The 25,178-nt window shown below is 37.8% G+C and overlaps 1 protein-coding gene across 3 annotated transcripts; it reads right to left on the bottom strand.

Moving 5' to 3' along the window:
• Positions 1–90: 90 nt before the first annotated feature.
• afap1l1b (actin filament associated protein 1 like 1b) lies at positions 91–24,894 on the bottom strand. Of its 3 annotated transcripts, none has more exons than XM_089123627.1 (19): positions 24,504–24,894; positions 12,572–12,697; positions 11,475–11,558; positions 10,985–11,073; positions 9,118–9,229; positions 8,939–9,037; positions 8,189–8,400; positions 7,925–8,104; positions 6,613–6,705; positions 6,423–6,501; positions 5,758–5,913; positions 5,452–5,663; positions 5,226–5,371; positions 5,068–5,140; positions 2,798–2,900; positions 2,490–2,657; positions 946–1,121; positions 728–856; positions 91–622 (listed from the first exon to the last, which is right to left on the bottom strand). In XM_089123627.1, exons 1-19 carry the CDS (start codon positions 24,523–24,525, stop codon positions 596–598), a joined length of 2,286 nt encoding a protein of 761 aa, XP_088979753.1. In that variant the 5' UTR covers positions 24,526–24,894; the 3' UTR covers positions 91–595. The 3 variants fall into 3 exon arrangements, with proteins under 3 accessions (XP_088979753.1, XP_039549909.2, XP_039549907.2); XM_039693975.2 differs by having other exon boundaries at positions 2,798–2,897; positions 10,973–11,073; positions 24,504–24,736; XM_039693973.2 differs by having other exon boundaries at positions 10,973–11,073; positions 24,504–24,728.
• Positions 24,895–25,178: the final 284 nt, after the last annotated feature.

A 25,178-nucleotide genomic window follows, 5' to 3' on the forward strand; every position in this document is an offset into this window, starting at 1 on the left:
TTCAATTTCAATTTCAAATAAGCAAAGCCATTTTAGTTGATGTTATTTCAGTGTAATCCACAATTCAAATGTAAAAAGAACTCCAACAAGGTCATTTCTGAAAAGGCATTTATTACAGTTACAGATATTGCAGAGGGGGTAAAACAATGATTGTTTATGTACAAAGTAGAAATAAATAAATCTGGTAAATTAAGTGCCCTAGTATTAAAAAAAAAAAGAAAATCCTTTGAACTTCACATAAGTTCACATAACATATAAAAGAGGGAGATATTAACACTGTATCCCAGGACTGCACAAAGAAATCAGCAGGAAGACCACATCAGTATCCCGTGTGGCGTTATACAGTAAGAAGTGAAATGAACCAATTTCACAGAATTCAGGCACCCATTTTAACTTTTATATTAAACAAATATATGCTTATAAAACACTTCCCTTATCCTTACCATCTTCATGCAATTTTTATTTCACATTCATTTTTATTTACATACAGACTTCCATCATGTGGTCAACTGTCCTCCTGTGTAGAAGTGTAGTGTAGTGGGACAGCCAGGGTGATCATAGATCCACAGATCCTCTCTTGATGACAGCACTATAATTACATTACTTTCTTTGACTCCCATTCCTAAATATAAAATAAAAATGTAGAAGAACAGAATTAAACAGATAGCATCAGGTTTGAATGCTTAATTTAATCTATATACTGTTAGACATTGGTTCAATCATATACCTTGGCTTTCTGCATGACATTTCCTTTGTTGGACGCATAGATGGACGGGGGACGTTTCTTCATTTCAGATGCACAGTTGACCGGCACAGTGGCATCATTGTAATTATGTTCCTTTTTTTTAACTGGAACCTACAGGTATTAAGATACAAAATGATTTTCACTGTAAATTCAGGTTACTTTGAGGGGAAAAGCATATTTAGAGTCAAGAATGCAGGTACTTTAATGGTGGGTTTGCTTTCCACAGGTGCCCCCAGAATTCCTCCAGTCAGAGACTTCTTCAGTTTCTCTTTCACCTCCGTGAGTCTCAATTCCAGGTCCACTCGCTCAGCTTCCTTCTGACGGCAGCTTTCCTCCAGCTGGGCCAGATGCTGCTCCATGGCTTTCTGCTGTTTATCTGTTGCACATATGAGCAAAACATATTACATTAAAGTTCCCCTATCATGCTTTTCGGGTATATTACCCTCCATGTAATGTGTTACATTATATAGCTGTTTGCGAATGTTAAAGGTCTGCAAAGTTTCAAAAATCAAAGTGCATGACAAATGGAGTCGTCAGTAATTCCAGCCTTACTTTCCGCACAAACATACGTAGGTCTGTAACAAATTTGTGTAATGCAAGCCGATGGTCTTCACTGGCTTCCGCGAGTGTCTACTTTGACCCGCTCTCAAACATGAATAGAATAAACCAATAAAAAAAATTAAGATTACTGTAGGCTAATATAGGCCTATGTAGCAGGGCATTCAGTTACTTTTGAAAAGACAAAAATAAGATAAGATGTCAGTGTATTTCATTAGACTTTAACTTTGCCACCACTAAATAATCTAGCATTTCCTCACATTTTACCACAGGTTTTTAGTGAGAGTTGATATGCATGGGTCACTGGGTGATGACAGTCATCCCGCCCTCCCCTCCCAGGCAGCACCACACCCACTCCCCTCCACGCCCATTTAAGTTGCATTTTTCAAAAAGATTGTGAGCTAGACTTGAGCTAAAAGGCTTTCATGACCATTTAAAGGGATAGTTCACTTTGAAATTAATTTTTGATATGTTTTAGCTTACCTCAAGAGCATCCAAGATGTAGGTGTCTTTGTTTCCACAGTATTTTCAATTTTGATATTTTTAAGTCAAACCGTTCTTGTCTGTCAGTCATATAATGCAGGTCTATGGTCACCACCTCAAAGAGCATGCATAGAGAAGTCCACATTAAACATGATTTAATGACTCGTAAATGTAAGTACACATTGATGGGCTAAGACACGAAACGAGTTGTTTGTGTGATAAAAAAACAAACAGTATTATATCGTTTTACACAAAGCGCCCATGCCTTCAGATCACTTGCACGTGGCTGTGGTTTCAAGAGGTAAAAACGTTATAAATACTGTTCATTTTCTCACTCAAAACGCTTATTTCGTGTCTTAGGCCATCAATAAGTACTTAAATTTATGAGTCATTAAATCATGTTTAATCTGGACTTCTCTGTGCATCCTCTTTTAGGTGGACCCCATAGGTCTCTATTATATGACTGACAGGTTTGACCTAAAAATGTCAAAATTGAAAATACTGTGGAAACAAAGACACCTACATCTTGGATGCCCTTGAGGTAAGCTAAAACATATCAAAAATTAATTTCAAAGTGAACTATCCCTTTAAATGAACAGCTCATATAACTTCAAGATATTGTCAACAGATGGCGCCAAATACTGCAAAAATGGTTGCAAACCCCTACATGTTTACATTCTCTTTCATTCTTTGAGTTGGTCACCTGTTGTGTTTTTCAGCCCTTCTTTCACCACCCTCTTTTCTGAGCGCAGTGACAGTAGGCTCTTCCTGATTTCTTCTTTTTCTTTCTCTAACTGTTCTTTCTCATTGAGATACCGTCGTGCATCTTCTTCAGCCCTCGTCTTTCCATATTTACCGTAGTGATTCACAGCTACAACACAAAAACAAGACAAAACACAATGGCAATTCGAGATAATTTAATCAGTAAAATGATGAGGCAATGACTCCGTTTGGGAAGACGATATTCAAAGGTCAACCAAAAAAGTGATTTTCCAATGAAAACAAACTTACAGGAACCGTGTCGCTTCACTGTGATTTGTGTGTCACCCGTGGCTGTATCCATACTGGACATAGAGGAATAACGCTTCAGTTTAGACTGATTCTCATCGACCTGCTGGTGGAAAGAGGAATAATTACAGTTTGTGTGAAAACAACCTTTAAGTACTTTATTTAAACAATCAAACTTCTTGGCTTCCAGTATGATAGCATTCATTTAGGCATTACACAATGTGCTTATTTAAGGATTTCCTAAAGAAGTTCCTTTTTATAAAGGAACTTGCTTACAATGACAGAAGATTTTTAGCTGACTAGACATAACAAAGACAGTTGCACAACATTACCACCCAACCAAGAAGTGGTTGTTGCTGCCTAGTCCATAAAAATGAACTAAAACTCTGAGAGAACTGTGGTTATACTAGCTGAACTGCAGAAACAACACCCATATGGGCCGAATCATGCTTTTCAATAGTCATATATAACCTCCCACGCAGCAAATACTATGAGTTTTAATTATTCTCTTTGATCATGAACACAAGAACGTACACTACCATTCAAAAGTTTCATTCAAATGTTAGTGAATGAAGTCTTTTCTTATCAAGGCTATATTTATTTGATCAAAAACACAGTAAAAACAGTGGATATTGTGAAATTATTGTGTAATACATTATTACAATATAAAAATATAGCTGCAAGCAGCAATTATCGGGACCAAACGAAGAAGACGATAAGACATGCCAACATGGCTGGGAGTGACAGACCAACTACAGCAAGGAAAAATTAAACACATTTTAAGATGGTTTAAGGCAGAATAGCTGAATAATCATACATACTGCGACTCTATCGACACGAAACCAATAACGTTTGGTCGGCACAGTCTGTAGATTATACGATTTGATTTTGGTGAAAATCGGACAAACGGTCTACAAGAAGTATGAAACCTATGAAAATATCTGTAAATAAATAGATATTTTAAAATAAAGATGGCAGACAGGAAGTCTTAAAAATCTTTTAAGACCAGTGTCATTACAATAGGCACATTTATTCAAAAGTTATTACGATTTTTTCTAAATTTGTTATAGCTTTTTTACCAAAAGGTGGCACTTCCCTAAAACTTTTTGAGTACCTTCAAGGCATGGCGCCGATGACTCGTACCGAGTTTCGTAACGATACGCTAATGCGTTCATAAAGGATAGCATTTTAGATCACAATACTGTTTTGAAGTCGATGCCAATTTCATGTTTTGTTCTGTTATAGCGCCAACAAGACGCACAATCCCACAATTTGTTGTCCTTAGAGTGAGCGCATACATGCGTGTCAAATTTGGTGAAAATATCTCATTTCGTTTGGGAGTTATAGACATTTATATGCATAAACACATAAAAAATTACCCACCCATGATTTTGTTTGTATTTTCTTGGCACTTACTATTAATATTTTGTCATTTGGGCATTAACAAATAGCCAACGACCTATGTTTCCAAACTCCCTACGGTGGTTTAGTCTCGATTGGTCAAGCGGTTTTGAAGATATTGGCAAATATTTTTTAAGCGCTGAATCACAACACTACACAACCCGTTAGGCAAAACCTAGCATATTTGGTATTGCTTGATTTGGCAAGGATTCAGGAATCTAAGGAGATGACTCATGCGAAAATAAGTCAACCACACCCAGAATTTTAAGCATTTGAAAAATGTTCGTATCTCCGAGCCAGTAGGTGGCGCTGAGCCGAAACACAAAATGTAGCCTCAGGTCATGCTTGTGATGACATGTACCAAGTTTGGTCTGAAAGCGTTGTGGAGATACAGCCTTACGTCTGTTTTCGCAAGCGCTACGTAAAATTAGTTTGCGCAGTATTCAAGAGCGGTTTGACGAATCGACATGAATTCCTTAAGTCGGCGGGGTCTGGAGTTGAAAATAACAAAAACTATGACTTTACTCTATGACTGGTAACCAGAACACGTCAGCGGGGTCACTGTAGACTCGTGAGCACAGAACTGGAAGAGAATACAATGCTGAATAAAGTCATAGTTTTTGTTATTTTTGTATTTTCGATGCTTCAAAAAATTCTGACAAACCCACTGATGTCACATGGACTACTGTGATGATGTCTTTATTTCCTTTCTGGACAAGGACAGTACCGTACATTCATTTTCAATGGAGGGACAGAAAACTTGGACTAAATCTAAAATATCTTAAACTGTGTTCTGAAGATGAACGAGGGTGAGTCATTAATGACATCATTTTCATTTTTGGCTGAACTAACCCTTTACTGTAACATCTTACCAACACGCTTTCATAGGGAACTTCGTCGTAAGTCCGTGGGTCCGTGGATGTGCTGCTGGAAGAGGTCGCCCACCTAAAGCATGAAAATTGAATAGAATTAGCATACAAATACAATACACATCCCAACAAACAGACGTAATATACTCAATTCTACTCACAGAAAAGAGTGTCGTGCTGCGTTCTGGATGCTGCTGATGGTGTCCACATCCACATAGTCATAATGCAGTGCCTCAGGGGTGGTGACACTGCCTGCTTCAGCCAACAAAACCCCCAGCCAGCGTCCCATCTCCACAGAACAGCTCGCCTGAAGTTCATTATATTACACATTTACCCATATTTTTTTAATGAAAAACCTTCAAATTCAACTGAGATCCATTTTATTACCTCCAGGGCGGCTAATTCTGTGCTCGCTCGCATGATACGGAAGGCAAAAGGATGTTTGGGCCCAAGACCGGGGAAGACGTCTACACCATGGAGGGCTAAAGAGCTAACATGAGTGTGAATATCCGCTCTGTCCTTATGGAAATATAGAGTCCCATTCCTCACACAACACCAGCGCTCCTTCCAACACTGATTCACCAGGACATTCAAGTAACCTAGGAAGAGACAAATCCATCAGGGACTTTCCGGAAAGCCTCAACAGATGAAAAAGATCAACAGCTAATTGCAAAGGGATGTATGTCTAATCACCACAACGGGGATTGTCATCCAGGTGGGAAAGCGCGTTGGTTTCGCCCGGCAGAGGCGGCTTCTTCTTAGAGAAACTGATGATGCGGTTGATTTTCCTGCCAGCAGCTCGACTCATAGATCCAGTCAGCTCAGAGAATGTCCCTTTCTTGCCCTTTCCTACAGGAAAAAGCACAGGAAGCATCATAAGAGGATGCGTATAGAGCAAGGACAAGACACGAAACACATGTTTGGATTCTACTTAAACTAAGTTTTATAACGAGATGGGGTTTTTTTTCCATTTTTGGCCGATTAAAATAAAGGAAATGAGTAAGAATTGTTTTCAATATAGGCCAATATCGATAAACAAAGCAATAAGCCCCAATAAGCCGTGGTTACAGTGAATTCAGAATCAGAACAGCTACAGACGCAGAGCCAATATAATGTATATGCCATTATAAAGCCTAAAAATAAAAATAAAAACATACTAAAAGGGACAAACTTTAACCTCATCAAAGACACAGGAAGTACTGCAGAGAGTGGCTACATCCTTCCTGAGTTCCTAATGCCATTGTTTCAGAGTGACATCACAAAACTAACAAGAGGAAACGCGCTGCACCTGGAAACCGACTCTGACCCCAAAAAGCATTCACTAAGCAAAGAAGCTCATCGTTTGTCCATGTCCATACCGTTCTCACAGATCTCGTGGGTAACGTCGCCATTGGCTGCGCTGTCAGAATCAGAAGTATGTTTATCTGGTGACATCATCTGTAGGAACCAGGAAACAGACGGAATAATTATAGGGATCACCACACCACACAATCATTATAGTTTAGGTGTTTAGAGGCTACTGGATGCTAGTAATCCGTACAGACTTACTTTTTCCAGCTCTAGTTTTCGCAGTATCATCGGAGAAGACGATATCTCTTTTCCATTAATGTTTTTTGTCAGGTTACCCGCATCCTGAATGACCTACAGAGTTTTAAAAGAAGAGAGTCACACAGCTAAAAAAATCAATTCAGGTTATTTAAAGCTACACTGTGTGATTTTTACCCCCATCTAGTGGTGAAAAGGTATATGACCATCCAGTGAATATTAGTTTCTGTTCCTCTCAATTCCGATTTCGTTTTTATTTCCTACGGTGGCCAATGTAGTCCAAGATTAACATGGCTTCTAGTTCGACCACGTCCATGAGTGTTAACTCAAACGTACACACGAAAGGCGAAGCTTGAATTAACGGGTATGTCCCTCTTTGGCTAATGTACTTTCAAGATGGCGACCGACATTAGAAACCCTTACCCGTATGTATTTTCAATGGCATATTATACACTCACGAGAATACTTTATTACTTGAACGAAGTAAATATACATTAATGAGCACATACATTTTTGAAAAAACTAAGTGTTTTTAGCTAAGAATAAACTAAAAGAGTTACACAGTGTAGCTTTAAAGGGGTCATGAACTGCATTTTTTTAAATAATGTTTCCTGAGGTCCATTTATAAAGTTAGTATGAGTTTTTGTAGCCTCTTGATTTGAACGCTGTGTTTGAAGGAGTGTCTGCAATGTAAAAGCCCTCTGCTGTGATTGGCTAAAATCTTGAAATAATGGTGCGTTCATGTGCTATAATGGAAAATATGATATTTTCCACTTGTGAATGGGTATTTCCCAGTGCGGGCATGTTTCATGACTTTCTCTCACATAATTAATAATAGGGCTGTGCAAAAATTAATTGCGATTAATCGCATCCAAAATAAAAGTCTGAGTTTACATATATAATATATATATATATATATATATATATAATATATTTGTGTGTGCTGTATATAATTATTTTGTGTATATAAATACACACACATGCATTATTCATATATAAAATATTTATATTTACATAATATAGATTATGTATTTATATATATATATATATATATATACAGAATTTAAGCGCAAATAATTCTTAAATATATACATGCATGCATAGGTATTTATATATACAAAATAATTATATACAGCACACACAAATATATTACGTAAACACAGACTTTTATTTTGGATGCGATTAATCGCAATTCATTTTTGCACAGCCCTAATTAATAATAATAATAATTAAAAATCAAATAAATATTCCAAGACAATGCATTTGTTTATATCATTATAGTATTTATAAAATGTTATATTTTACGTCGAAGCACCTTGAGCCAGCTCTCTGCCTGTTCTTTGCTCTGCACAGCCAGCACTAGAGCCTCTCCTCCCGGCATGGAGAAACGAAGCTCGTGCTTCTTGCGGCGTCCATCTTTAGGCACATAGATGACATTGCAGAGATTCAGGGGCAGATCAACGTGTGGAGAGCGATCTTTGGGATTCTTGAAGCACTGTGGAGAATAAATGTCAAGTTTAGAGCTTGGCAAATTAAAAATACATTTCAATCAACCAGATGTTTTGGATGTGCGATTCACCTGAAGTCTGTTCTCTCGGATGATTGTTAGCTGCTTAGCCCACTGACCGAAGCGTTTCTTGCGCAGCAGGAAGGCGCATTTGCGGCAGTCTTTCATTTGCCCCGACGGACTCTCCTCTGAGGGCCACGGGTGCGTCCTCTCTCTGCTTTTAGCTTCCTCATCCTCTTCATCGTAGGACTCATAAGAACTGCTGAGTGCATCTGAATCATTGTCTGTTGACATTAAAAGGATAGATCACTTTGAAATTAATTTTTGGTATGTTTTAGCTTACCTCAAGGGCATCCAAGATGTAGGTGTCTTTGTTTCCACAGTATTACGACGCTGAATTTTTTCCACTACCGCGCAAGAGATCACTTCCGACGCTTTACAACGCTTGCGCAGACCGAGGTAAAAACGATATAAATACTGTTCATTTTCTCACACAAACCGCTCGTTTCGTGTCTTTGGCCATCAATGTGTACTTACATTTACGAGTCATTAAATCATGTTTAATTTGGACTTCTCTGAGCATGCTCTTTGAGGTGGTGACCATAGACCTCCATTATATGACTGACAGACAAGAACGGTTTGACCTAAAAATATAAAAATTGAAACTACTGCGGAAACAAAGACACCTACATCTTGGATGCCCTTGAGGTAAGCTAAAACATATCAAAAATGTATTTCAAAGTGAACTATCCCTTTAACAACTATTAAAACCCCACACAAATATACAACATTTTGATATGCTCAAGCATGAAGGTTCCTTACAGGAATTTTTGCTGGCCCCGTTCAGACGAGTTGTCGGGTAATTGTTGTCAGCGTCTTCATAATAAGCATCCTCTATTGAATTTGGAGGGCTGGAGTTGTCTGGTAAATAAGTATACTTTGTTAGGTTTCATTACTGGCTGTTATTGTGCCATCTTAGGATTGAAAGTGTTCGCACTTACTGCGTGTAGATATATACTGGGGCGCTGTTCCCGGTCCGAGCGGGACGGCTTCTTCATAGTAATCATCCGGTGGAGGTGTGGTGGGAAGGGGAGGAGGTGTGTCTGTGGGGCTCTGACAAAACAAAACCAATAATTATTCAATTTTGTTTCACTGCATTTGGTTTCATTTTCAGTCAGTACTATGTTCCTGTTTTGCCTGCGTTCCCTAGATAGTTTCCTTAGTTATTAATTAGTTTTTGCACCTGTTCTGTTTCATGTTGATTACTCTCCTTCTATATTTAAGCACTTAGTTCTTCCCAGTGTTTAGTTTTGCGTTAACGCTGCATGTTCAGTTAGTGTTTATGATTCCTGTTCCTGTATTCTCTGTATTCTGATGGTCAGACTCTATATTAAATTACGTAAACCAGCATTATGTAACAGAAATACTTTTTTTTAATGATTCTTATTTGGCATTTACTGATTGTGAAAAGCTAACTGATTTTTATATTTATTTTTTTAAATAATTTTAGCTGCTTTAAAGGTGCTATACGTATTTTTTAGCGGCCCCTATCTGTGATGTTTTAGATTGCAACCAATTTTTACAAGAGCGGTCGAACACGATCGAGTACTCATGGTACCGGGCACACTGAGACTTTCAACACACCGGAGAAAACATCACACACCATGCTGAAAACTCATGTAAACTCCCACACCAACATTACAATAATAGGCTACTTTTATCAGCTTGATGTTGAACTAATGCTTCATGCTCGTACCATGATAACGTGACATTTGTGGTGTTATCTAGCATAAGGCATTTCACTAACTATTCGTGCATCTTTCACAATCAGCAATATCAACATAGGTGAATGTATAATATGATAACGAAAACGGTTAGACTGAACAATTTCAGTGTAACAGTAAGATCGTAGGAAGAAACAGTCCTGAACGTGTCTGGAAATGTGTATTATAAACAATAAGATAGTAGTGGATGAGTGACGTTAGACAGTAGATTTAGTAAATAAAATAAGTTACATCCTAACGCACCTACTTTTTGTTATCCTGGAACAGTCTTTTGTGTTCATTTCTTGTCTCATATATGTTGTAGTTTACCTTGCTATTTCATTACAGTTTACTAGAGCCCGACCGATAAAGGATTTTGAAGGCAGATACCAATACAAATATTTTTGGGTTTTAAAATCCGATATTCCGATATATCGACCGATATTTTATTTATTTATTTATTTTTTTAAACTGGACATGATAGTCACAAATTTTGTCATGCTTATTTGAGTTCAGAGAACTGATGGGGATGTTCTCTTAATTGTTATTCAAGCAATGTATTTATCGTGACCAACTCAACAAGTGTTGCCAACAGGGACGGTGTAGAGTGCCCTCTAGTGGCCAAACTATAACACTCATGACATGGTTTAAGCGTGTTTCGTCCGTTTTTATTTTAATTTTGAAATATTAATTTATTGGCCATTATAACTGCCGATACTGATAGTTTGGAAAATGCCTAATATCGGCCGATAATATTGGTCTGCCGATATATCAGTCTGGCTCTACAGTTTCCCATTATTTCAGCATATCTGAAAACTTGTAATTTGTAATTTATCCCAATAAAAGTAGCAGTCCATAATTCAAACGCTCTGCCGATGTTGATCCGTGTCTTCGTCATAAGTCGATCCGATTCACGTTTGGCCTGACGAGCTTCAGCAGATACATTTTTGTTTTGTTTTTTATATTTTTGTGGATTTTGTGGTGGAGTGTGTGTTGTGCTGAAGGCACAGTTTTTTTGGTGTTATCAGACTCATGTCATTAGCGTCCCTTGTCGAATAGAAATAATGGTAGCGTATGTTTTTGCATTTGTTACATTGTCGGGTACCGATTTTGTAGGCACGTGTTTGGACGCCTCCTCTTGCTCCACATCTTTTATCTCTTCAGGCGAGTCCCTGAGATCCTGCAGATCACAATCTGAGAACAAACATCAAAACTTCAATTCATAAAAAACTGCAGGAAAATGATTAGAACTAACAAAGCTGACATTCTTTTTTACTATTTTTATGCAGCACCTACTACATGTATTTATATATTGCAATGTTTTAGGCACTGTTTAGCAGTTCAGTAGCACCTCAATGCAGCACATGAGATCCACGGGGAGGAGCCGGATCAAGATCCAAGGGGTGGAGATGGGTAGGATTAGGGTTGGGTTTAGGGATCAGGGGGCAGAGTTGGGTAGGTTTAGATGTATGTAAGGTGGGAGGAATTGGATCTGGATCCAACTCCTCCCCGTGGATTTCATGTTCTGCAGTGAGAACCATATCTAGCAGTTTGCAAAACTCATGATTAAAAACTGGGAAAAAACATGAACTCACCAAATTCTTCAAACAGTGATTCAACAAAGCTGGTACCATTTCCATAGAGAGACGTGTTCATGTATATGAAGTCAGATCCATTTACTATAAATGAATACATATGCAACTTTACAAGTGTGATTTACACTTTTACACATACATTTTTACATAAAACTCAACATAGAACATCATTAAAGGAGTAGTTCACTTTAAAAAAAAACTTGCTGATAATTTACTCACTCCCATGTCATCCAAAATGTCCATGTCATTAAAGAAATTAAGGTTTTTGATGAAAACATTCCAGGATTTTTCTCCATATAATGGACTTCAATGGGAACCAAACGGTTCGAGGTCCAAAAGACAGTTTCAGTGCAAACTACAAACTTTTCAAAGGGCTTTAAACGATTCCAGGTGATGAATAAGGGTCTTATCAAGTGAAACGATCGGTCATTTAAAAAAAAAAAATAACAAAGTTTAAGTTTTATAAGCTCAAATGCTCGCCTTGCTCTGTTCTGTGTGACTCTCCTGTTCGAACTCGTTCATCAAAATGAACAAATCTATTTTCAAGTCAATTCGTTCATTTTGTTCGTTGAATGAACCAAATGACTCGAACAGGAGAGTCACGAACGCGCATCACAGAACAGAGCAAGGCGAGCACTTGAGCTTATAAAACTTAAACTTTGTTATTTTATTTTTAAATGAGCGATCGTTTGGCTTGATAAGACCCTTATTCAACGTCTAGAATCGTTTAAAGCCCTTTGAACAGTTTGCACTGAAACTGTCTTTTGGACATTGAACCGTTTGGTTACCAGTAAAGTGCATTATATGGAGAAAAATCCTGGAATGTTTTCAACAAAAACCTTCATTTCTTTTAGACATGGATCTTGGATGACATGGGGGTGAGTAAATTATCAGCAAAAGTTTTTTTAAAAGTGAACTAATCCTTTAAGACAATCAAATTTCCTATAATTTTTTAGGATAACAATTTTTTTAAATAGTCCTTTTCTTCAGAGTAACTTTGCAGCCTGAAATACCTTTACATTGCTATAATTATTAATATGTGAATCCCTTCAGCAGGGATTCAGCTCAGCTGTTATGTATTTGCAGTTCAGTCTCACCAGATGGTTGCAGCTGTTTGACCAAGTTCCTGACCACGCTCATCTTCTCTGCGGTGGCTGAACTCACGCTCTCGTTCTCCAGCAGCTTGAGAAGCAAACTCAGCTCCTTCACCAGGTGCTCCATACCTGCACAGAGATTACAGAGCAGGACGGGATCAGTGACCAGAAACATGTTTGCAGAAGATGACAATCACTAGTGGGCATAGACTTTTGGACCCTTTGCATTTATATACATCAGATGGTCTAAATACACGCGAAAAACCTTTTCTTTGCATTTATTTTCTAAGCATGTTACTAGGAGTTCCCGGCCATTTTCATTCAGTCCATTTGACCCTTTTAAAATCCATCAGGAGGTCTCAGCTGTTGGACATCTGATTTCTTTGGCTGTTTGTTGAAGAAACCTTGCCAAAATGCCAAACATGATATCCTGAAGGTTTAATGCAATAAGCAAGCAAAGAAAAGGGGTATGACCTGAATTGATTTCTTATGGTACTGCTCTTCCAAATCTGTGTATAGTGAACAATAGCTGCACTGTTATGAATGGCCTAACAAACACAGGAAACAAGAAACCCCCTAAAGAGAAACTACATTTTTAGAAAGTCCTGGAATAAGAATTTACTTCAACAATGCTACATCATTTATAATGGTTGTCTGTAGGTGTGGACATGTCTCACTATTCATTTTAAGAAGGAAACCTGAATTTCCAGACCTGAAATGTACAAATACTGGTTTTTAAATTCTGATTAATATGATGATTTAGTACTTAGTAGAAAACATAGTTTTTACAATGTTATGGGAATTGGGAACTAATCATATATACTCATATAGCATGCAATAACAAATCCAAAAAAATAACTATTACTTATGTTTAGGGTTTCAAAGAGTCCAGGAAAAAAATAGTTTAGTGTCACGGGCCCACCGGTGGGCCCAAATCCATTACATTTTTAAAAAAGTACTGTCCTATACTAAACCTAGACAAACTATACATCATTTGAAAACGTACAATCTCTAGTTTTCATATTTGGTGACATGATATATCACCAAATGAGTACTTAAATTTACGAGTCATTAAATCATGTTTAATTTGGACTTCTCTGTGCATGCTTTTTGAGGTGGTGACCATAGACCTCCATTATATGACTGACAGACAAGAACGGTTTGACCTAAAAATATCAAAATTGAAAACACTGTGGAAACAAAGACAGCTACATCTTGGATGCCCATGAGGTAAGCTAAAACATATCAAAAATTGATTTCAAAGTGAACTATCCCTTTAAATCTCTTGCTCAAAACAGATTAAATAGATCATAGTCACACATCTTTCACATGTAAGCACTTCACACCACACTCGGAGGGAGGGATGGGAAAGCAAAAATCCCTCTTTCAAGGCTATACCTGCCACTCATTATAGATTTGCTGATCCAGGAATTATTATTCTTGGCCAAAAGTAATTACTGCAATATGTGACCTTTCTTTTGCTTCTGCCCTGACAGGTTTCTTTCTGGACCAGATCAAAAAACCTGTTGCATAGCTCATGATGTTTCTTTTCTAGACCCTCACCGCTCCGAAAACAAACGCTGCTTTGAAGTCACAAACCGCAATGCAAACAGGGGGATTTCTAAATTACAGATCTTTTCTGCGTTTGCACTTCTATTTCGAGAATCATCCTGTTCCTTGGTGTGCAAAAGTCCATGTTACACACATACTGTTAATTGAAATAGTGACTAAAATAGTGCAATTTAAAGCTGATTAAAAATCATTATGCTGCAATTAAATATTAAAGACTTTTGCTACATATAACATTTTAGCATTACTCATTACTTCTATTTTTTACACGGCACAGTGAGGAATAGAATCATATTACTAATGTGCCCTTTAAATTACAAAACAAATTGCTCCATTGACTTTAAGACCAGGTTTTTGTTGGTCAATGTTTATTTCAGTTGCCTCAAAATAGCAACGCACCAACAATGCGCCGAACACACCTCGCTTTCATGGGCTCAAATGTATTTGCTATTTAAACAACGTGGCACAGGATGTGAAAAATGATAACTGCGTCGGGCTGAAACTAGCAAAAAACACTTGCGTAATGCATGGTGCCGCATTGTGCCGGGTGTGTGATAGGGCCCAATAACCTTATTTATCGTTTTATCGAGCCTATGACTGAATCTGGAAATAAAGTAAAAATTATTGAGGAAAATGAGAACTCTCCTCAGATGCCATGTCTGTAAATTATTAATCTCAAACGAATTCATCAAAACAAGTGATTAGGCCAACTTCACCATGTGCTTGGCTTCATTAGCCAACGCAGTTGATCATGGAAACATTTTGCAGCATTAAGATTTCGGGAAATGGTCGTGACTAGCTAGTTGATTCCACAATGCATCGTACTATGGCAGTTCAGCAGCAAGTTACTTTGGTGTACGGGAAACGCACCAATGGTTGATTGTCAATAGAGGAGAAACGTATAATTCACAATGTAGATTTCCAAATGCCTTTGCAGTTCTGTCAGCAGAGCACAAACACAGACTGAGCTAACAGAGATAAAGAAAGCAAACCACTGACCACCAGTCTCGACAGCTGAAGGACACCCACCATTTTCAGACAAAAACAAAACTGAGCCGCAACTTTTCCAGAGTAACTTCTGTATTAAAGGAGTAGTTCACTTTTCAAAAAACTTTTGCTGATAATTTACTCACCCCCATGTCATCCGAGATGTCAATTCAATTCAATTTGTCAATTCAAATTGCTTTATTGGCGTGACTGTACATATTACAATATTGCCAAAGCTTGTAACACATAGTATAGTGAAGACAGTAATAATAACAAAGTATTATAACAACTTAAATTAAAATGTACAACTTAAATTAATTGCAAAAAATAACAGTGTAACAGATTATAATTTCTATGAACATTAATTTCTATGATGTCCATGTCTTTCTTTCTTCAGTCGAAAAGAAATTAAGGTTTTTGATGAAAAAAAACCCACTTCAGTGGGAACCAAATGCACGTTCGTGACTCTCCTGTTTGAACTTGTTCATCAAAACGAACAAATCTTTTTCCGAGTCAATTTGTTCGTTTCGTTTGTTGAATGAACCAAATGACTCGGAAAAAGATTTGTTCATTTTGATGAACGAGTTCAAACAGGAGTCACGAACGCGCATCACAGAACAGAGCAAGGCGACCATTTGAGCTTATAAAACTTAAACTTTGTTATTTCTTTATTAAATGAGCGATCGTTTCGCTTGATAAGACCCTTATTCGTCGCCTGGAATCGTTTAAAGCCCTTTGAACAGTTTGCAGTTTGTACTGAAAGTGTCTTTTGGAGCTTGAACCGTTTGGTTCCCACTGAAGTCCATTATATGGAGAAAAATCCTGGAATGTTTTCATCAAAAACCTTAATTTCTTTTCGACTGAAGAAAGAATGACATGGACATCTTGGATGACATGGGGGTGAGTAAATTATCAGCAAAAGTTTTTTCAAAAGTGAACTACTCCTTTAAATAGTCATAAACTTGTCTTACTTTCTTCCTCACGTCCAAAACAAATACAATTTTACATCTTAGAGAGCGTGATCTCAAAAAGGTGTCACCCTTCAAGTCACCATGAAATCAAAAATTGTCATTTCCTGCTTTATTATGGAATATTGCAGTATTTGTTATAAATCTGTGCACACCATTATTTTTACAATTAATATGCCCTTGTAATCTTTACCAAAATAACATCCTGTCAAATCACAGCAATAGCTAGACCACAACCATCCAATCAATTCCCGATGGACAAAATCCTTCTAAAGCTTGTTCGAGAAGCCGTTTCAACACAAAATAGGGGGTAAAAGACTATCACAACTTCCGTTTCATTCCAACTTTAAACCTACAGCGAATGATAAGCTATTTTTTAAGTTGTCTTTGATTGAATTGGCTTAATGGCCAACAGAGTTTTCCTCCCAAAGAGCAGGAAACGTGAATATGTGTACGTCCGTAAGGGGAAACAAGAAAAAGAGAGGGACGGAAGAAGAGTAGGAGGCGGAAACTCGGAGCGCAGAGAGTAGGATGACTCTGTTATTGTACTGAGAGAGGCACAATCACAACTCCAGGGCCGCAGCTCTCCAGAGGGCCATTGTCTGGGTGTGCACTCGCTGACACGGCCGAGGGAGTGACCCGTCCATTTTCCAAGCAACTGAAGTTCCCACACAACACCCTCTAAGCCTGTGTCTTCTGCTGGCCATGTTTCTCTCTGGAAACTGGGTCAAGTTTGTGGTGCTGTGCACAGTCAGCTCAGTTACTTACACCTATTCTGAAGGCTTGCCTGTTTTTGCTGTGGAGCATCTTGTGTGCAATGTGTGGGAATGTGAGATTGTTAAAACCCCACCTGACTGCTTTAGTGGCTTTTTGAACGTCTCTATACTGTCTGCTGACTCTCACAGACCAAAAACACAACGTATTTAACCTTAAAGTGACAAAAGAAAGACTTTGCACCAACCATTTTATACTGGAAATCCGCAATATAGCAACTTACATTCAAAAAAGATTAGAAAGAAGTGCTTTCTTTGTATAGATTAGAGCCTGACCGATATTATCGGCCGATATTAGGCATTTTCCATAATATCGGTATCGGCAGTTATAATGGCCGATAAACGAATATTTAAAAAATAAAATAAAAACGGATGAAACACGCTTTAATCATCTCTCCTTGGCCTGTTATATTGAAAATGTACAGTATGTTTTACAATTTGAAGTATGATGTTATCTATTGCTAAATTATGGCTCATCATAGACTAGCTAACCACAAAGCTAGCTAACGAAGACCGCTAACGTTAACGAGCTTGGAAACCACAATGAACTTTTTCTGCCTAAATAAAGTAATTATTACTGTATTTATAACTCGCATATCTCTAATTACAGTCCCTACATTGTAAAATGTAAGTTATACTTGCGAGGAGTGAACATTTAGACATAGAGAAAAAGTATCAAACATATCCTGTGCAGAAAAGTTAGCTTTTCTTTTACACATGTGTGAAATCCAACAATATTTAATAAAAAAATAAAAAAATTAAAATAAAAAAAAATCGGCCGATATATCGGATTTTAAAACCCAAAAATATCTGTAACGGTATCGGCCTTCAAAATCCTTTATTGGTCGGGCTCTAGTATAGATCCAACTGAACTTTCATTGAGTGGCTCGGCAAAGTATCTAGACAATGTGCCATTGTGAGGTCCAAAATTACACAATGACAGAAACGCAGTGCAAACATTCATTCACCCAAATACATCACTGAACACAATCACATATACGCTAACACTTGCAAAACAAATTCTAGGGAAAGCAGCTGTACGGTCTTGAAGCAAGGGCATTGTGGGTAAGGGGATATGTCCTGCAGCTGTAGCTTCCTGTCTGGGCTGACGACAGCAGTTTCTATCATCCCTAACCTTCTGCTTCCTATTCCTCTCCTCCACACACCCCTAAAAATGACATACCATCCGTCCTTCGCTAACAAGCACACTCTCTCTCGGCTCCGGGCCCTCCCATCTGGACCGGTTCCAGCAAAAAACACTACACAGTAGGGCTGGGCGATATATCGAGTTTGTACGATGTATCGTTATATTTTTTGAAACGATATGGAATGAGGCAATACCGTTTATATCGATACAGTAGTTTGATATGAGCACATCTGAAAAATAGCGGAGGTTGCAGTGTGAGCTGCTGCAGTGAAAGTAGCTAGGCTACGTAGTACAATTTGTCCTAAACATGACACAAGCTTATATTAATTGCGTCAAAATCACTTTGATATAGTTAACAAGTTTAAGGCAGCTTGCCGCCCTGTTAAATGCTCTGACAGACATGTTGCTGACTGACAAGATATAACGTTACTTGCGCTGTTTAATGCGTTTGAGATGTGGTGCTTTCCTCAGTGCTCAACTTACATTTCACAGGTATATTCTCCATCTATAAATGTTAGAAAGTAAAGCAAATATGTCCATTTCACAACAAATATGTCCATGTCAGAAGAGGACGAGCTTCTGCAAGTGAATCTCCGCTAAAATTCATGCTTCCTTGAACGAGCGCCGGCGCGCGCATGCGCGTGAATAGTACTACGTAGTACGCAATAATTCTGACTAAAATAAACATATTGCTAAAATATTTGTTGTTGGAGAAAATAAATGTGCCATATGTGGAATTTTAAACCTACAAGTATATATTTTTAATGAAAGTGAAAGTGATTATAATGGGGTAATCAAATGCAGGCTAATATAATTAGTTTGTGCTTTTGTTTTTATTTTCATTTTTAGTTTAGCCTTTAGTCAATATAAAAACAAAAGCTTTTTGCACATAATATATTGCATAGCCTATATTATATTTGTTTCCATATCCTTCAATATCAACATGGTTTGTAGGATATCATTGGGCCGAATGTGAATATATATATATATATATATATATATATATATATATATTAAATATAAAAGATTTTCTTTATCTAAATAGAAAACGTAGAAAGTACCGAGATATATATCGTATATCGCCATTTGACCAAAAAATATCGAGATATGATTTTTTGGCCATATCGCCCAGCCCTACTACACAGATCATAGCACACTGCATATCTACAACAAGCACCATCTGTACCTGTTTAGTGGCCTTATCCACAGGCCATGTCGGGTTTCTCCTGTAACTGTGAGGAATGAGGGCTCAGATCCTACAAGCATCATGCAGAATGCCGTGACCACACAATCCTTAAAAAAGCTTATCAGCTGTCTGATTCAGGGTGGGGGGGGGCGTCACGTGCCATACTTCTGCAGGACGCACAAGCAGGGCTTTGATGAACTCCAGTCAAGGTCACATGGAGGCCACATGGATATACGGGTGAGATGGCTATAATTTTAAACTCACTATTTTGGTGGGTGACAGCTTGCTGGGTGGGGTCAATTACAGAGGAATAACGGGCCACATAATTGAAAGGGAAAGGATGAAGGGTTTGAGGATGACAACATGGTTATTGATGGCTTAATGAGCATGGGAAAAAAGTCCTCCTGTAACCAGTTACAGTACATCTGAACACATGCTGAGCAGCGTTTTGCACCATTCAGAATTAATTTCTAATTTAAATAAATATAGTATGTCATCTGTACTTTTTAACTAGGAAATCAACGTTTGAAAAGTCTGTTTAAAGCAATATTAAATATGCGTTCTGAGTTGGTCACTCACAACCCAGCCAAATTTGATTGATAAACAAAACGCCAAGTAAATAAAATAAGTAATCAAAATCTGCGCTGTCTGCGCTGAAACCACGCCCACTCGAGGGAAACTTACCCTACGTCCCAATTCGCCTACTTATACTACACCCTAAAAGTATGTACTCTTTTTGTGAAGAAAAAATACATAATTTTGAGTGTGTAGCAAAAGAGTAGGCAAGCTTTGGGACAGACTACTGCGTCATCTTTAACGGACGGCTCTGTCGCATGCATCCTATCACCATAAACTGCCCTGTGCCCTGTCAATCATCTCGTCACAGTTAAAATCCTCCATTCAATCTAATTTAATTTCTTACCGTTTCGGAGAGAAATGTTGTCTACCGTGCTACCATGAGTCCTGTGTTGTGCCAACAATAAAGCATCCTGAGACCATCCATGTGTGGGGTTGCCTTTCATCCAAGGGATTGGGCTCTCTCGCAATTCTGCCCAAAACACAGGCATGAATAAAGAATGGAATCAAACTTCTCCCAACCATCCAGGAGCAATTTGGTGAGGATCCGTGCATTTTCCATCAGGATGAAGCAGATTTATGAGATTTATCGTAATCTCGTAGATAAAGTGTTCAATCCTCAAATGGCGAATGGACAGGCAGAAGACCACAAATTGTGATAAACTCTAAGCATGAACAAGGCAAGAATGGAACGCCATCCATCAGTCAAGGATTTAGCCCAGAAGCTGAGCATGCCAGAGTGAATTTTAGCGGTTATGTAGAGGAAGGGTCAACACTGTAAATATTGACCTTTTGCATATATTGAGTGTTTTTGCCAATGAAAGAATTTAAAACTTCTGAAATGCTTATCATTGTTTTCCAGTATACTACAGAAACATGTAATTATATACAAAATTTAAATCTACACCAAATTTGTCACAGACAGACAGACAGATAGATAGATAGATAGATAGATAGATAGATAGATAGATAGATAGATAGATAGATAGATAGATAGATAGATAGATAGATAGATAGATAGATAGATAGATAGATAGATAGATAGATATTTTTCCAACCCTGATGCTGAATTGTATTCATATTTTACAATATACATTTTATATACAAGTTTTATTATTGTATACGTCATGCTCTGTGCAACCACTGAAATTTCAGATGTTTCATTTACAGCCCAACAAAGGTCTGTCTGGTTGAAGGATAATGCTATATTTCCGATTCTGTAAACCACTCGGATGACAGTTTTCACTCACAGAAAAAACTCTTGGAGAAGAGTCTAGTTGAGATGTGCAACCAAGTATTATTCAGTTGGATTATGCACGATCCTCAGAAAATGAACGCCAGTCGGACACCAGAGGACTAACCGGCTCATCAGCACAAAGTACATCAAAATGAACAAGACAACTGTCCGTTCATAACCAGATGGGGTTTATAGTAAAGGAACAGTGCAGTCTTTTGCTATATCTTGCACTGTCTTCTCTGTTTCTACAGTCATAAGACGTAAGGCATGCGGTCATGAGAGTTGCATTTGTACATTCTACCCAACAACAACCCCGGATGTAAAACCTTTTTTTTTTTACACAATCCTAATCTATCAGTGTTCTCTTAAAGAAGCAATTTAATCTTTGATCGTTGCATGAGAAATCTGTGATTTAGTGTGATTGATTTGGATGAAATGAGCATTTTTAAAATGACAGGCAATGAAGAACTGCCATTAGAATTGTAAACAGAAAAAGGTCTTTCAGGTAAATTTTCTTTAGAAAATCACCCTTATCACAAGCACGTTAATTCTCATCAGATGCCTGTTTTACAGTTTAAGTCCAGTGACATTTTAGTATTATTATTTATATACCATTTTTGTTAACTTTTATTTTATATATGAAGTAATTTTGTTTGTCATTCATTTCACAGTTTTTTAATATTTCTATTTATTTATTTCAATTTTAGTTTGTTTAGTTAAATGAACACTCAGACTTTTTGGGACTTAAGCTTATTCACCATATCCCCCAGAGTTAGATAAGTCCATACATACCTTTTTCATCTCCGTGCGTGCTGTAACTCTGTCTAACGCACCCACCGCTAGCCTAGCTTAGCACAAAGACTGGATGTAAATGGATACAGCTAGCATCCTAATCCGAAATAAGTGACAAAATAAACCAAACATTTTTCCTATTTACATGTTGTGATTTGTATAGTCACAGAGTGTACTACAAATAACAAGGTCATATGAGACACAGACATATTTTAACCGTATAAATATTGGGAACTATATTATAAGGCGAAGCACTGCTACTCGGGCGGCGTGATTACCGCAGCACCTGAGACGCACCGAAATAGGAAAATGTTTGCTTTATTTTGTCATTTATTTGGGATTAGTATGCTAGCTGTATCCATTTACATCCAGTCTTTGTGCTAAGCTAGGCTAGCAGTGGGTGGGTCAGACAGAGTTACAGCACGCACAGAGATGAAAAAGGTATGTATGGACTTATCTAACTATGGGGGATATGCTGAATAAGCTAAAGTCCCAAAAAGTCGGAGAGTTCCTTTAAGGGTTTTTTTCAGTTACGTTTTTTTTTTCATCTAATACCGTATTTATATCTTCTTATATTTCAGCTTTATTTCAATTAATGAAAACCATTATTAAGTTTAGTTGATAAAACTGAAATGAGTCTCTAGCAAGTGGAAGACTGGACTGGAAGAATTATCATTCCCTTGTTTTGTTCCAAAACTGTATGAATATCTTTTATACTGTGGAACACAAAAGAAAATATTTTGAAAAATGTTTTAGACCCCACTGACTTTTTGACAGTTAAAAACTTAAAACACGCTAGCAAATCTCATCTTGCAGACATAATGCTCCTCCTACCCATATCTAGGCTACTACTTTGTATGACTAATGGGATTGAGGAAGGTTGATTAGGAAAAGCTCTTCCAGCTTTATCCCGGGCCTCAGCATCTGACCTCTTTTCATTGAAGGGTTAATATGTTGGTCATCCACAGCAAGGCCCTGTGATGACTGGCTTTGATTTCCACTCTTTGAGGACACAAGTGTGGAAGGGCCCACAGGGTCGCGCACAAAGACCTTTCCGGCCCCTCTATATCGTAATAACCCTGTGTGATTTCTCAACAGACAAGAGCCGCCCTTGACGGTTGCACTCGGTCCGAGGAATGCTGGAGTGAGAGACAGTATCAGGCCTGTGCGGACCCATCAAGCTCGCAAGCTGCAGAAGAGAGAAGCCTTTGTCTATTTGGCCATGAGTATTTATAGATGTAAGCCATGTGTATAAGGAACTGGAGGATCCCCCCCGCCCCACACACACACACACACACACACACTCCCACCTTTAGGAGTTTGAATGAAGTCTTGACTTGCATCAAAACATATTGTCATATATAGCCAAAGTGCCATGATCTTACACTACTGATCAAAAATTCGGGGTCAGAAAATGTATAATGAGCATAAGAGACTTCTTTCAAAAACATTTTTAAAATGTTACCAACCTTAAACTTTTGATCGATAGTGTGTGGCATTAAATGATTCATATCAAGGTTAAAGAGCACACAGATCCTATATGTTTTCACCACCTACATGTCTAAACTCTACTCACAAGAAACAATTATGCAAAAAAGGGCATATCCAAATCCCACCATGACTAAAAACAGCAACAAGTAGCTGATGGGCTGTTTTTTCCTGGCATCCATGCAAACAAACTCAGAGTTGAACACATTCTCAAGCGGATTTCCTGCATGAGAGGCAAGGAAGTCTTCTTTCAGATCATGAATAGCCATCGTGCCGAACTGGCCTTCAACCAGCTCAGAACAGCAGGATGAAGGAGCTGATAGCTGGGTCAATGGAAAGTTAGGGACATGAAGAATACAGGATGAGAGATATTTTTTATAGATTTTGCAACACTGACTGTGAAAGGTCTAGCACTTTTGATTCAATATAGTTAGGAGGTGTTAAAATGAACTGTTATATATATTTTCCTTGCACTGGGCCTTATGGTTAATTCCACTAATTGTTTTTTTATAAGTGTAGTATACATTTAAGATCGTATCCATAATAGACAAAGATGCATTTAAAAGTTAACGCATTTTTAGAAAATCATTACCTTTTATTTACTGTACAAAATCGTGACAACAGGATTGGCTATTCAAGACTGTCCCCTATTGAAGGGTTCACATGCTGAAAGGATGATGATGTCATTATGATGTCATTATGCTTTTCATGGAATTGTGCATCTTTTTCATAGAGGGGAGTTATGATGGTATAACAAGATTGACACATGTCTTGAGGACATAATAATACATTTTAATAGTTTAATAAATGTCACATCCACTAAAATCCATATTAAAATGGTAATAATTGAAATTGCCTTTATGACATAGTAGTTAATGATATGAAATCATTGTTTACATTTATAGTCATTAAGGAGGAGGAAACATAAATTTCGTGTCGTTCACATAAATTTGACACATGACTTTATTCAATCATTAAGATATTACCCATCTATTGCATCACCAACAAAACTGTGCAATTGTGTTGATGAGTTTTCCTTTTTATCCCGATTAATGAGAGAATTGTGTAGCCTAATAACATCTGATTCGCCTTACAGCAGGTACACAGAAATGACTTACTAATGTTAAAAAGTTAAAATATTCCATTACCGTTTAACTTATTTCGAGGACTGTAACTGTAAGGCTTTTCGGATGAATAAAATGTCAGACTTACAAGTGGAATCGGTGATCTCCATGACGAAGAGAGCGCTTTTCGGAGTAGGCTACTCCGTTTTCAGGCTTCAGAAGACCCTCGCTGTAATGTACACCCGCATCTTATGCAGCGCGCGCGTGTGGCCAACACTATACTTTTGACAGGGGCGCGTGTAGACCTCTCCAAATCACTACTAATCCGAACGGGTCCTAGTGCTCGTCAGGTAGTTAACGTCCCTGTACTGGCAAACAACGACATCCAGCTGGTCTTTGGTCTTTTTGTGTCCTAAAACACACACACAAAATGTAAAGAGGACTGTCATATAAAATTGGGTTAGGGCTAAGGGTAAAATGCAATCATCCAGATTCCATGGTGGTTTGGATGTAACATCAACAACATATGGTTATAGTGGCTGATGCTAAATGTTAGCACCCTCCAGAGGTAGAGGTACAGTTTTAAATTTCAAATCACGTAATTGCCACACCATATATGGCTATTGGCTAGCATAGACTATACAAGTGAAACTTTAGACTATAAGTGAAACTAATGTCTGAAATTTAGTTGGAAAACTATGCAGAATATGCTAATGTAAGCGAATTTAGTAACACTTTATTTATTTTACATGCAGGTACTAGCTAATCACAATAAATTACGCATAATTGGCTTTCGTTCATTTTTTGTGGTTGTGACCATCAT

Source organism: Pimephales promelas, chromosome 19 (genome assembly GCF_988280905.1).
Source record: "Pimephales promelas chromosome 19, fPimPro1.hap1.1, whole genome shotgun sequence".
In the NCBI taxonomy this organism is placed as follows: domain Eukaryota; kingdom Metazoa; phylum Chordata; class Actinopteri; order Cypriniformes; family Leuciscidae; genus Pimephales; species Pimephales promelas.

What these genes read in the sequence shown, in the direction of transcription:
- afap1l1b (XM_039693973.2), bottom strand. Translation starts at nt 24,525, where the DNA reads ATGGAGATCACCGATTCCACTT. An exon ending in GAAAACTAGAGCTGGAAAAA is followed by an intron (nt 6,502 to 6,612) that starts GTAAGTCTGTAC and finishes TGGTTCCTACAG; the next exon opens with ATGATGTCACCAGATAAACA. An exon ending in AGTGAAGCGACACGGTTCCT is followed by an intron (nt 2,658 to 2,797) that starts GTAAGTTTGTTT and finishes TTTGTGTTGTAG; the next exon opens with CTGTGAATCACTACGGTAAA.